The sequence below is a fragment of the Coloeus monedula genome (genome assembly GCF_965178545.1).
Source record: "Coloeus monedula genome assembly, chromosome: 3".
Classification (NCBI taxonomy): Eukaryota; Metazoa; Chordata; class Aves; order Passeriformes; family Corvidae; genus Coloeus; species Coloeus monedula.
Window position 1 is genome coordinate 104,145,290 of NC_138783.1, and position 14,310 is coordinate 104,159,599.

Consider the following 14,310-nt stretch of genomic DNA (forward strand, 5'->3'; position numbering starts at 1 on the left):
TTGAGCTTTCCGGGGAGAGGGGGGGAAAAGGTTTGTGTCAGATCCTTACACATTCATCTGCACTGAATGGAGACTGAAGTGAGGTAAACCAGGTGTTTAAATGATGTAATTCTCCCCCTGCTTCCAGCTTTGTTACCCTTCATCTGACACTTGTTGAATGTAAATGTAGTTGTTTTGCCCAGTGCATACCTGAAGTCTGTTGAAGTATAGTTAAAGTATAATCAGACCTTTTTATGGAGTTCTGCTTTTCTTATTAATCAACCATCTTTAACTGGTCATTGGCTTGCAGTCTTTTAGTTGTTTAGCTCTCTTTTTGAAACTGGAATAAGATATATGTTGGTTTCATACACAGAACCTGGAATGGGAAATTTATTTTGAAGATAAATGCTCAGATATAATTGTATTTACAGCTGCAGTAAGCCTGCATTTTACTCTTTTGGTGTAAACAGATGCCGATTCTTTCCCCCCTGCCTAACAGATGTTATAAAGAGAAAAAAAAAAAAGCAACTCTAATCCTGATTTCAGTAAATTTAGAGCCAAAACTCCCACTGACTTCAGACTAGAGATAACACCCAGTTGTTCTCTGTTAAACTTCTAGGGAAGTCCCTTCCACCAAACCGAATAAAATGGGCAAGTATTTTGTCACTTCAAAGTAGTTGAGAATATAGAGAACATATGATAGAGCTGATTAGTTATTTAGAAGCAAATTAAATGACAGTATTTTCTGTCCCCTCTGAGCAGTTTACTCAGATAAGCAGCGAACCCAGTCAGCTTCTGGGATCCATTTTTTTTCTCCTTCCCAAACTCTGTTTCGGTTGGAAGGGATTTCATCCTCCGAGTTGGTACGAACTACCTTAAACAAGAGGATGCAATCCTAAACAGTGCCATGGGAGTGATCTCAGTGTTCACAGGGCTGTGCAGAGCTGAATGGATTCTGGAGGCCTGCATGCAGACCAGGCTTGTCACAGCACTTCCACAAACCAAGCCTCGCAAACACACAGAGCTGGCAATCTACAGCATATGGATACAATGCTGCAGATGCTGTATAATCCTTACACCTGGTTTGGCTGTAGCTAAGACAGTTACTTATTTTTCCTCAATAACCAGTTTGTAAGGTTCATTCAGTCCCTGCATTAATCTTTATTAAATTACAGCATTTCCTGATATTCCTTGAAACACTTGAATTTTAAATTATGTATTCCTAAATTAGATTGTTAAAGGGATGCTATAGATAGAAATAGCCTGAAGCAGTAGAAAATGCCAACAACAAACGGAAGTTAATTAATAACTAACCCAGGAGATACAGTAATGATGCCCAGCAGCAAGTTGCTAATCATTACAGGGTCTTGTTTACCTCTCCAACATGTCAGAGGCTGCAACAGCCTTTAATTTAGTTTTGCTCTCATTGTTGGTCGAAACCACAGAAAAGGAAACTGCATGTCTGTGGAGCAAAACTAAAATGTCACATTGAAGTTGGAAGTCCAAACGAAACTTGCTTAAAACTCAAACTGTGTGTAAGCTTTTCCCAAAGAAGGGTGATAGAGTCTGGAGAGTGCTCCAGTAGATCTGTCTTTACATGAGGACTGTAGTTAGAGTGGTTGTGTGTATACTCACAATCTGCTGGTGAATTCACATGCCTATTGGTTTTAAGGCAAAGCTTTTATTTATCTTTCCAGAAACTGCTGCTGAGTTTCTGCGTCTCTTCTACTCCTGAAATCCATCCTATCCTTTTTAAAATCACTTCAACCCACTGCATTAGCAGAGTCTCATACATTGCCGCTCCTGTGAGCACAGAGCAAGCACAGGCCCCTTCTAAGTTACCTTGGAAAGGGCTCAGGACAGACTAGAGCAAAAACCAAGGAAGTTGTATTTACAGCAGCCAGGATGGAGAGACCAGGGTTCACTTCTGCATCCTGAAAACACAGGACACTGATTGGGACAAAAAAAGATATTCTTGTATGGATTCAAATTACAAGTTTCATTGAGTCCCTGGCCAAATCATGTATCCTACAATAAACCTGCTAAGGCAGTACACCTGCAATGCCATAGGAACACAAGAAAGGCTTGACACTGACACAGTAGATATATTCAAGAAGTGGATGTGCATGTCTTGCAATGCTGCCAAAAAATGCTGCCAAAACTGTTAAGAGTGGCTTCCGCAGTTATAATGTGATTTTATAGATGTCCTATTGATATTTCTTGTACATATCAATTGAGAAAACAGAGGTTTCTCTTTTCTGCGAAGTCAAAGTTAAAATACTATTTCTGATACTCATGACTGGAAATGGTGAAGCTACATATAGTTGGTGCTATATTTTATGTAAGCTGACGGCACCCATTGAAGTGGTGGTAATTATTCTAATCTAAAACATATCATCAGTTCAAAATACTTGTTTTTAATAAGTCACCATTTATAATAAAGCATTTCTCTGTATCTTCAGAAAAAAAAAAGGTAACAGATAGCTGTATGTTCAGCCTCTCAGGTTTGTGAGCTTTCAAGTATATCTTTGCCCTCATGAAAGGGGCATTTTCATGAAAGAAAATTCAAGTAGTGCTTTCAGGATTAAAACAGCTGAAATCAAACTCTTCAAAGTTCTGTCTTAAGATTTTATATCCTCTGGACTATAGTCTTTCTCAGGAGTTCTGGAATCATACACTGCAAACAATTTAAATGTATGAAATTCATTCAAACTTACATCAGAAGATAATTTTTCATGGATTTCTTATCTTCCATTCAAAGTGAATGACTCCCTTCTGTTGCAAGTGCATAATTTCCTGGCAACAGTTGCATTAACAAAAATGTATCTTTTACTACAAGACTGATGTTCCTTTTGGTCCCTTTCAATTTAATATAATACATTGAGGAAAGGATTAGAGATGGCATCGTAAGAACAGCTAGAGAGGTCATCTCTAATGGCTCAGGTTGTCTGATATGGAGGTTTTTATTCTAAGCAGTGGAAATAAATGCTGCATTTTAGATCTCTGTATTACGTAGGATTTTTTTTAAGAATTTCTAGCAATGGGATCTCATTTAAATGCTATTTCCTTTTTTACAGTAGCAAAGCAGCCTCTCTAAATGCTCCCCCCCTTTTTTTTTCTTTCTGCAGAATGGTCTGCCTTCAGAACAAAACCGCTATGTCTTTAATGGTGATTTTGTCGACAGAGGGAAAAACTCTATGGAAATACTTATAATCCTATTTGCATTTCTTCTTATCTATCCCAACGATTTACACTTGAATAGAGGAAACCATGAAGACTACATCATGAACCTGAGGTAGGTTTTGGGGGTGTATCTGGCCTTTCACTAGAAATGTTTGAGCTTTTGAATGCTACTTTCCACTGTGACACCCTAAAACAGAAATAATGTTTTATTAAGTAGTCAGGTGAAGAGCTTTGCCTCTTCAACGTGTGGGGGGGAAGGAACATCCTCACTACACACAGACATTTGAATGGGAATCATGTCTTGTTTTTGATCTAATCATGATCCATTGAAGTCAGAGGGCTTAGTGCAGCTTCCAGAGTATCAAAGTTGGGGAAGGACAGATGGAAGGATGATATTTTAATTAAAGAACATATTTAGCTAAAGCTGATATTTTAGTTAACTTTGAACTACGATGTCACTTCTCAAACACAAGGCACAGGTAAATATCCTACCTTCTACTCAGTGGAGCTTCATTAGTTGGAGGTGTCAATGCAGGAAAGCTGACACTCTTTTCTAACACAGACATTGGCACTCAGCTGTGCAGTGTTGCCAAGGGAGTGAACACAGCCAGTGGCTCTGGCTGTAGTCAAAGTGTGACTTGGAGACAAAATCATCTCACAGATGTAAGAACTCGGTCCTACTCCCTACAATTCTAAGCCACCCCAGAAAGTCTTTGACTGGTGGGTAACCTGCTATACCCCTTGGATCATTTGATGTGTGCACACAGGATGTATTGCTGTTTTAATGCAGAAGCCTGTGTTAACATCTAGGTTAGAGGCCCATAGTCAAGTCCTATTAATGATCCACATAAGAGAATCAGTTTCACATGATAGTTACTTTTTCAGCACTTAATTAAAAACAAAACAAAACAAAACAAAACCAAACATAAACCAAGATCAGTTACTTAATCTACAAGGTAGAAAAATTCCTACCCAGAACAGTAGAAAATATTAACTAAGTCTGTGATGATATGGAGTGCACAGATGTAGTCCTGTGTATCACTCTTTCCTGGGCATTTTGATTAGCAGTGCTGCACATGGCTAAATTTGAAAGCTGAGTGTTGTGAAAATGCCCCTTGATGAAGGATATCTTGGTGTTAAAAGAATGAGCTCTCAAAATCCTTGTCCCTTGTGGGGGAAAAGACATGACAGATGACATTGTTTAAGAAAGTAATATGTTCAAGGCCAGGCTGGATGAAGCTCTGGGCAATCTGATCTAGTGGAAGGTGTCCATGCCTATGGCAGGGAGTTGAAATGAGGTAATCTTTTAGGTCCATTCTATAATATGATTCTATGGTGATATGATATTTAAGACAAAAAACTCTGTGAAGGTTTTGTGGGAATTTTTGCCCATTATCAGTTAGCTTCCTTTGGAATTTCTCTCTGGTATCTAAAAGGTAGAGCTGGCAAAAAGGCCTCTTAATAATTATTGGGCTGGATTCGGTTCCTGACCTCTATTATGTACAAGAAACCGGTTTAACTGAATTCTCAAGACAGAGTGGAGGAGAGCACATTTCAACTGAAGTGAGATGGAATGGCAGGTGAAAAAGGGGGCTAGAAAACTCCTAGAAAACACCATACCACAGGAAGCCATGCAGAAGGGGCATACTGAAAATCAGTTCATTATGCTGTCCTGTTTTCAGATATGGCTTCACAAAAGAAGTTTCGAAGAAGTACAAGGTAAGACTCCTCCTCCTTCCCCTATATCTTTTTGTACTTTTGCACATGTAAAATGAAACCTGTGTAAACAAGGAAACTTCCAACCAATTTATTTAGGTGTAGCAGAGAATTACTTTAATGATGTAGTTGAAATTATTTTGGCCTATCAGTGGAATAACTGGCAAAACAATTTTAACTGCTAGTCTCTTATCCCCAGAGATCTGTGGGACAAAATAAGTAACATCCATAAGACCAACCAAGAACACAAAAAGAGGTGAACATGAAAGAAAAACTAAATGCTACAGAGACAATCAAATGGCACTAAAGTAAATGTCAGAACATGTTTGTCAGGATTGCAGTTCAGGATATCACCTGGACACCACTGTTCATGTAAACTGTCGCAGACATTTTAGCAAAACCTTGAACTTAGAAGCAACAGAATCTGCCAGAAACAGGATCTAATGTAAGAGTATATTTTACAGGACCATTGGAAACAGATTTTGTGTCTTCTGCGAGATGTCTTTAGCTGGCTTCCCCTTGCCACTATAATTGATAGCAAAGTTCTTATCCTACATGGGGGGATATCAGACACCACAGATTTGGATTTTCTGAATGCACTTGAGAGAAATAAGGTAAGAGATCATATTCATATGAGGGTAATTTTGTTTTCTTTTAAAAATTTTGCAGTACAAATGCTAGGATCAAATTGTTTACATTAGGAAAGGAAATGGCAGCAGTATAAGGCATGTAAAAAAAATAATAGTCCAATTTTTCTTCAAAATCAGGGCTTAGGAAAGAAGGTTGCAGTAGATGTGAGAGCCAGTTGTTTGGCTTTCTGTGTAACATGGGTCTTTTGACCTTAAAATAGCTAAAACCACTTTAGATGCCTCCTCCTGCAGTGATTAGCCAGAAAGTATGAAAACTACTTGATTCTCAGGTATTTCCAAACACTGTAGAAATCAATCTAGCCACATATTTCTTGCACTGCCTTTTGTCCTGGGGCTGTGCTTCTGCCATCTGTTGTGTGGGGGAAGTTCTCTACCTGTGAGGCACTCCCTTGGCAGCAGCTGAGCATTGTACATGTGGGAGAGCCTTTCCAGAAGGATCAGACTTCAAGAACTGGCCTTGATAAAACAGAATCTATTGCTTTTCATGGATTTAGAAGACAGAAATGTTCATGCTTTTTTTCTGAAATGGTGAGCAAACACAGATCTTCCAAATCAGTGGAAAGTGGTGTGGGATTTGGTCTCGATTTGGACAACTAAATCAAGATGTCTGCTTGTGATCAGGGTGCTGAGACTCCTTATAGTCAATGGAGATCCAGGGGATCTGATGGAGATCATTGCTTAGGCACGTGTCTCCAGTGCTGTTGAAGGAAGTGCCCCATAGGTTAGGGATGTCCCCTCTGGCCTTTGCCTGCCTCTGAAGAAAGTCTTCTTTGTAGGTCTCCTCCACCAGTCCCCTTTAGGCCAGATTTGTGTCTGCCCCCCTCAGACTAATTCACAGACACAGTGGAGCATCTCAGATGGCATAGGAGACCAATGTTTATGCAACCTAGTGTACCCTGTCATCAGTGTCTGTGGAATCTAGAGCTGTCATCCCCATATTTCCTAATGCAGAAATAAATGCTTTACAGGACAGTCAGTTGTGTCTCTTTTTCAAAGACATGAAAAAGAGCACGAACACTCCTGATCATTGGAGTCTTAGGCTCCATTGGCTGTACCACGGTGCACTAAAACTGGGTGCCTAGCTACAGATAGACGTGTCCTAACTGTGAGATGAGTTCTGCCCATGCTTTCACCAGGGCTCAGCTCTGCATGTTTTTGATGCAGTATCTGTAAAATGCAGAATTAACAGGTCAAAGTTGCTGCCACAGGAGAGCATTGCTAATGAGACATGTGTGGGCCACAACCCAGGGTGGTGTCACTCAAGGCCAAGTGATGTATTTTAATTGGTACAGCTGGCAGCTGACAGGTCTCTCATATTGGTCAGTGCTCTGGAGAATAACCCAGTGTTGTGCACTTTGTTTTAAATTAGTCCTTTTCTTTGTTAAAAAGTAAAATTCAGGCATCTGTGGACTGTGTATGTTTTATTGGTGGGTGTTTTTGGTTTGGGTTTTTTTGTTTTGGTTTGGGCTTTTTGGGTTGGTTGGTTGGTTTGGTTTCGAGGTTTATTTTGGCTTTGTTCTGGAAATAAGCTAGTATGAGAGTATTTCAAATGAGAAGACATTCCCTGGAGAAGAGTCCATGTTAGTGGTCATCCATGGAGCCATAGCACACCACTCCAAAAAAGCAAATGCCCATGCATGTTGGAGGAGTTTGATTTAACAGTGTAAAGCCTGATGTAATACTTCATCAATTTCACTGCCATCTTCCTGATACTCTATTTGTTTTAGCCAAATTAATCTAACAGCATGGTAGTGTGTCAGAACAGAAGTGAATGGACTTTCACCTTCAATAGAATATGAATGTATATTTTGTTTCCAGGGAAGCTGGGCACTGAAGCATCTTCCCTGAGCCCAGGCCCTACTTGCTGTATAGTGAGACCTTAAGATTGACTGTGTTTGGAATGAGTCTGTGTGTCTGGATAAGAATATGAAAGCAGCTCTGAAGAGCCTGGTTACTGATAGGTATAAAGCAAAATTTCTGCAAGTGCCAAACACCTGCAGCTTCTCTGAAACCTGTGAGTTCAGGACATTATGAGAGTTAACATTAGTCAAACTCTCTGAGTTTTCCTGAGTGCAAGAAACATGAGCTGGTGTGCCTTTCAGCCAGCATCTCTGTATCAACTTTTGTTGTTGAGGTGGTAACTTTTTTTTTTCTTAAAGTTGAAATCTTTGATGCGGCCACCAAAGTCAGTGAGAGACAGACAGGACCAAACAAACAAGAGAATTCCCACGACCAAATCCAGTAAACACACTGCCAACCAGCATGTTGCAGGGAAGACACAACACATCTCTTCATCGGGCTCCACTGAGCCTTCAGGCTCAAATTTGCCTCCAGACCCCGCCCTGAAGGAATGGAAACAAGTAGGTGAAACCAAAGACACACTGATACCAAACCCTCCCGCACAAACTCGGCAGGCGTTCTGTTTGGGCAGTGTGGTTATGCGTTTGAGAGAATGGTCTCTTATTAAGAAAACAGTCATTCTAAGGAGTGTATTAAATACCTAACGGGTTTTGGATGCTTTTTGTAGACCTGGTAATAAAGGCTTGGGATTTTATTCCTTACAAGTAAAATTTGCCCAGTGTTTTGTTTTCTTAGCCCTTAGGAGGAGGAAACTGCTCCGTACGAAATGGGTTTGCCTGCCCTCATGTGGTTGGATCTGTTGGTACAGAACGGGTTGTCGGTTTAGACAGGTCAGACTTTGCAATTGTTGGTGAGATAAAGCGCCTTTCTTTGGCTGTGCTTTTGGCAGCTGAATGCTGATATAGCCCCAAAAAGCCACCCAGATCCTGAGACCTACAGGCAGATTATTCAGAAGTGGGAAGTTTTTGTCCTCTGGCTGTTCATTTCCTCTTGAATATTAGAGCCAATATGGAGCTTTAGTTATACTGTAATTTAATAAATTGTGGCAATTTGGAAAGCTTAATTTCTCTGAAAATCTGATTTCCCAAGATACCTCTCTTACCTACAAACCAACACAGTGGGCACAAGCAAGGCCCTCTTTCCCCCAAAAATCTGACACTCCCCCAGCTAATCAAGCATCCACTAAGGCATGCTCATGAACATGAAGTGGAATGTGTTAATGCAAACCTTGCCCAGCAAGGTTTAAACAAACACATTTTGACTAATGTTTTCTACTGACTAGAATTAAACCATGATAATTCACCTTCATGTCTGAATCCTGCTAAAATGTTAATATGTGAAATGTTGGTTTGAAACATGAGCTAACTGAAGACAATAAAGCCAAAGGCAACTCTTACCATGTTGAGAGCAGGTACTCCCAAGCTTAGGTAAAACCACTGACCCATGTGGTTATCCAGTCTGTGCTGGGAAATAGAAATTGCCTCTCCTACCTATATGTGAAGAAGGCAGCTTGTGTTCTCTTTGAAATAGCCCAGGTACTGCTCCTGATGCACCTGCCCAAGTCTGAAAACCTCAGCTGTGAAAGGAGGTACATTGCTAAAAAGATCTCTCTTCTGGGAAAAAAAAAAAATTCATCCAAAATCTAGAAAGTGTTTCTTAAAAAGGATAAGAAAAGTCTCAGCACAAAAGAATATGCTCCTGAAAGGAAGGAAAAAACCCAAGACTTACATGTTAGCAAAGATGTGTTTTCTCCCTGTACTGTGGGGCTTTTGCTGTGGCCAGGATTTTAGACAGCCATAGCCTGTCAGTCTTCCCCCACTGTTAGTCCTCACTTGCTTGAGTTTGCTCTTTATAGATCCTTGACATTCTGTGGAGTGATCCAAGAAGCCAAAATGGCTGTACACCAAACAAGTGTCGAGGAGGAGGCTGTTACTTTGGTCCCGATGTCACTGCCAAGCTGTTTGAGAGGTATAATCTGAAGATGCTCATCAGGTCTCATGAATTTAAGCCAGAAGGTTATGAGATCAGTCATGATGGGAAGGTAAGATGCTTCCATGTAAAGTAGAATTCTCCTGTGAATTTCACAGGAACATCCACAGTAGATTTGTCCGCAAAATTTATTCTAAAAAGGGAGAGTGACTTTGTTAAACTGGGTTTGGGGGAACTTTGTCCTAGGTAGATGTTACAACAAATTACTGAGTTCTGACTAACAAAATTCTTTACAGCTTTAGGGAGTGGGGACCAGCTTATTACTGACATGAAAACAAATGGACATCAACAAAATCCCCAAGAAGAGTTGTGTGTAAATACAGTTCAAGAGATGCTATAAGGCTCTAGTTCTCTTTAATTTATGGATTTATCTTCTGGCCCTGCTTTCTTACATGCTGTGTTGGGAGGCCAACAAGAATCCTGAAAAATCGGTCTCTCTTAGAAAGAGGTTTCTCTTAAAACAGCATGTTGTATCTCACTGCCCTCTGAAGTGTGACAGGTCAAAAATAAAGGACCAGAGCTCTGACTCTAAAGGCAAGAGCAATTTGGTGAATAACAGTTTTATATGTAGACACATAATTTTGTAACTTGGAATTTTTTCTAAGATCAGTTTCAGAAATCAGTGTCAAGAAGAGCTGTTCTGGCCAATCCAGTTTCTCTGTTTCCTATGATCAGGTTATCACCATATTCTCTGCCTCTAACTATTATGAAGAGGGCAGTAACCGGGGTGCTTACATCAAGCTAAATCCTGAACTGACCCCTCGGTTTGTGCAGTACCAAGTCAGCAAGTACACGCGCAGGCAGAATCTCCGCGAGAGGTAAAGCTGTGTGTTGCATGCTGTGAGGGGTGGACTCTCCTCACATGTGAGTGTACTTGCCACAAATCTCGAGCTTGATGGAATAACTGAATAGGCATCCATTTTCCTTGATTCTCCCTGGTTTTTTGTTTTACAATTTAAAAATTAATACAGTAAACTAAACGTGTTCTAAGTGTTCAAACTTGGTTTCCTGAGAAATTCACAAAGGTAATTAGATGAGGTAAGCAGTTAGAACAGACAATTGCCAGGGACTCATAAATGGCCTGCACCTGCTTTAAGGCTGCAGTGTTAATCTGGACAAATCCTGTTATGAATTGAGTCTCAAAAGTTTATCATGACAGCTTTGCCATGCCTAGTACTGTGGTCAGATTAGTAAAGGAAAGCAGCTTAGAATTACCTGCATAAACTCAATTATCTCATAAACGCAGATTATTCTTATGGAGCATCGTTGGTTTTGTTTTTTGGGGGGGTTTTCCCCCTCTGAATGTTGTCTTCCTCCCCCACCCCCTCCAGTGTTCCAGTATGTTTTGGGTCATCCTACTTAAACATACTATACCCTAAACTTACTACATGTTAAAGGATAGAAGCACTTGATAATGAATGTTGAAAAGCATAAAATGCTTGAGGATTTTAATCCTTTAATAATCTGCTGATTTTTTTCTTCCTAGGGTAGGTACAATTGAATCATCTGCCTTAAAGTCCTTACGAGAGAAGATTTATGCTCACAGGTCTGAACTCACCAGTGCTTTTGCACAATACGACGTCAATGGGACAGGTACTACTCCTTCTCTGTCCAGCTGCCACCATGGGGAAAACAGCTTCCATGCGTCTGTGGGGCAGAGGGGACAAACTCCATGGAGAGGAATCCTGCCTGCCTGCCACTGTCAGGCTGAGGGCAGCAGAGGCTAGTTGACCTTGTTCTCCTTGACCACAGAGGAGAATAGATGTTGGTAAGGGTTTAGCCCCAGACAACAACTTGAGGGGATGAAGCTTAAAGTAGAAAAAAGAAAGCTGAAAGACATGGGCAAATAGAGAAATGGCGTTTGCTGTTGGGTAGAGAGTTTGGGCAGGCAAATCCAGTTCCAGAAGCTCAAAGGTCACCACCACCTTCATGTAGGAGGGTCTTCAGAAGGTGTCAGACAGGGAACTGGTCTCCTTTTGAGCCTGGGAGGTATCTGAGGAAAGCTGGCTGCCTGTGCCTCCAGCAGACACACAGCCTTGTCTATACCTCCAGCAAAAACACACTCACCCCTCAGCTGAAGAAAAGTCAGTGCTAAGTTAATAGATTAACCTTTAATGTAGAAGCAAGAAGTTGATTTCTACCACAAATACAACTTTTCCTCGGGATGGCTACTCACTTGACTGTGTCCTGTGCCCTTACAAGGGCACTCAATAACATGATGGTGTTTCTTTGGCCACTGAACAGCTGTTTCACATATTTCTGTCTGGTTTTCAGCCACATGTCACTCTAATTGCAGCTCAGCTGAAATCTGAAGTACACCTTCATGGCATAATCTGGCTTTGTCAAAAGGTGTTAAAATATGCTGAACGTCATAATAGCATCACAACTTTGTGTCAGGAAGGGACCTGTGGAAATGCCTAGTTCAACCCCACAGCTCCTTTGTTATGAGGGCTTTCATCCCAGGGTTCAGAGAAAATCCTTGTGTTTTGTAACCCTTTGTGCTGGTGACTGATGTGTGCTGTGTCCTGTCCCACTTGTAACCATGACCTGACCCCTTCTGGCAGGCAGGATTTCTGTCAACGACTGGGCTGCAGCGATGGAGTCTGTCCTACAGCTGGAACTGCCCTGGAGGATGCTGCGGTCTCAGTTAGCACAGATGAATCCAGATGGAGAAGTTGACTTCATGTCATGTTTTTATGATTTGAAAATGGGTCAACCTATAAAAGAGGTAAAGAGAAAAACACCTCCTTGCAGTTCTTGGAGGAACAACTTTCGGTGCAAATTGAAGCACAAGACAGTGGTTTGGCCCATCAAGTAGACATCTGAACTAGTTGCTGAGCTTCCTTTTATAGTTAGTGGAGGAAAATGAGCACTGCTGGGGTACGAATCATCATCCCCTGCTAAGGTAGATGCTTAAAATAGGTTGGATGAATCACATGCAAGAACTGCTTCTTACTTTCTGTTGGCTTTTGAGGGCGTTTAGATAACAGAGAAGAGGAGATATGACAAATTCTGCCCAGAGCATTCAACACTTACTCTTTGAAATGAGCTTTTCAAACAAGCTCCAGAGGCAGTTCAGGCCCCTGTGGGAGGAAGTCACATTTGTAGATGGACTTTTAGATGTTTATAATGGTATCTGAGGTCAGTTGTTACTGAGTGGCAGAACAGTGCTTTGGGACTGAGGTATAACCATCATTTTCCTAAACAGCGGGATCCATTCACATACTTACAGTAAGTGCTTTGTATGAGTGCATGGTCTACACCATCCCTAGATTATCCATATTTCCTCAAATAATTACTGAAGGTAGGAGGTGTGAAGGGCTCCTTTCCCCCTTGCCCTGCCATCTGAAAGTGACGGGTTTTATCTGATTATTCCTCAGGACAAGACATAGAAGTGTCATTCCAGAGAACTCAAGCATAAAGATTTTTTTTTTTTTAACATTTGACAAGTTAAACTGGGAAAATGGAAATTGGATAGTAGATACTCTGTTGGTTAAATTAACTCAAACCAATATCTGAGTAGCTTCTTGTATGTGATTTCAAAACCAGGCTCAGCCAGCTTTGGCAGAAACACTGTGTAGATACAGAAAAGATCTGGAGATCATCTTTAACATCATTGACAAAGACCACTCAGGTAAGTCCAGGTACCTCCCCTGTGTCAGCTGAATGGAGCCTATACCAGTTATCTTTTCCCCACTGTGTTTCCTCCTTAAGGCTTCTAAATATAGGGGAACCAGAGGTGATGTCATTTCTCCAGTTTAGTGGAGACTATTTTAAGCAGTCAGGCTGCAACCATATAAGGGACAGTGCACAGAGCTTAACAAGAAAAAATTCTCACATACCCCAGCTCCAGTACTGGCTTCCCTCTTGTGGGGGCTTTTTCTCCCTTCCACTGTCTCTTTACTGCTTTCTCAATTCCACTGTCAGAAGCATTCAGTCATTACATAAAGTAAAAACGTGCTTCAATTATGAAAGCACTAACCCCACCACGGTAGGCAGATAACTGTCTTGCAGTGAAGGAGTGTGTACATGTGTGTTTATGCAGGAAGGGGAAACAACACTGCAAAAAGCAGCCTACTGTCTGTCTCCTTTAGGTTTGATTTCTCTTGAGGAATTCAGCCAGACATGGAGACTCTTCACTTCTCACCTGGGCATTGATGTACAGGATGACTCCATTGACAAGTTAGTCCTCAGCATAGACTACAACAAAGATGGCCACATCGACTTCAATGAATTTTTAGAGGCCTTTCACATTGTTCACAGACTCGAGAAAAAGGCAACCTCATGAAAAGGCAGAACTTCTTGTGAGTTGTCTTGGAAGCTCAGCTTGCTGTCATTAGTTATAAAAGGGCTGCTTGATAGGGTCACTGCTCAAGTCTTTATTTAGCCCCTCGTGGTTGATCTGTACCTGCTAATAATGGGACAGAGGAGATGAAAACTCACACTTAACAGTATTACTGTGTCATTGCCACACACTGCCAGGACCTTACAATTCACTTCTGCCCTCTTGGTGGCATCATCCCCATCAGTTTAATCCCTCAATATTGCCAAGGTCATGACTAGAGCTGTGTAGGAAGAGAGACTTTGGTATGTGCCTGTCAACAGTCCTTAGTGACAGCTGAGAGCATTGATGACCACAAGGAACATATCAGACCCTCCCTGGTGATGGAACAGGCACAAGAGAGTCTGGGTGTGGGTTTTCCATTGCAGGAGAGGAAAACAGGGAAGAAGCGTCTAGTTAAAATGGGTAGGCCTGCATTTAATCTTGCTCTTTGCATGATGCAGAGGAATTAAATCATTCCAGGTCACTAACTTATCCTTTCAAAAGTTTACAGGCACAACTTAGAGGACCTTGGTTGAAAGGTGTTTACACTTGCACTAGATTTCCTCTTGCCACTGGTTACTTTCCCCCACATTTGTTGGGATTTAGAGT

At 41.2% G+C, this 14,310-nt stretch overlaps 1 protein-coding gene across 1 annotated transcript in view; it reads left to right on the top strand.

The window, feature by feature from the left end:
• The window catches only part of PPEF1 (protein phosphatase with EF-hand domain 1), a gene marked incomplete at both ends in the record, with an annotated part of 28,485 nt that extends 14,820 nt beyond the window's left edge, over window positions 1-13,665 (top strand). Inside the window, 10 exons of the mRNA XM_082277442.1 lie at window positions 3,108-3,274; window positions 4,845-4,881; window positions 5,343-5,492; window positions 7,688-7,888; window positions 9,244-9,429; window positions 10,053-10,195; window positions 10,864-10,970; window positions 11,942-12,105; window positions 12,927-13,011; window positions 13,472-13,665. Coding sequence (XP_082133568.1) covers window positions 3,108-3,274; window positions 4,845-4,881; window positions 5,343-5,492; window positions 7,688-7,888; window positions 9,244-9,429; window positions 10,053-10,195; window positions 10,864-10,970; window positions 11,942-12,105; window positions 12,927-13,011; window positions 13,472-13,665 — 1,434 coding nt within the window. The remainder of the gene's footprint in view (window positions 1-3,107; window positions 3,275-4,844; window positions 4,882-5,342; window positions 5,493-7,687; window positions 7,889-9,243; window positions 9,430-10,052; window positions 10,196-10,863; window positions 10,971-11,941; window positions 12,106-12,926; window positions 13,012-13,471) is intronic.
• Window positions 13,666-14,310: the final 645 nt, after the last annotated feature.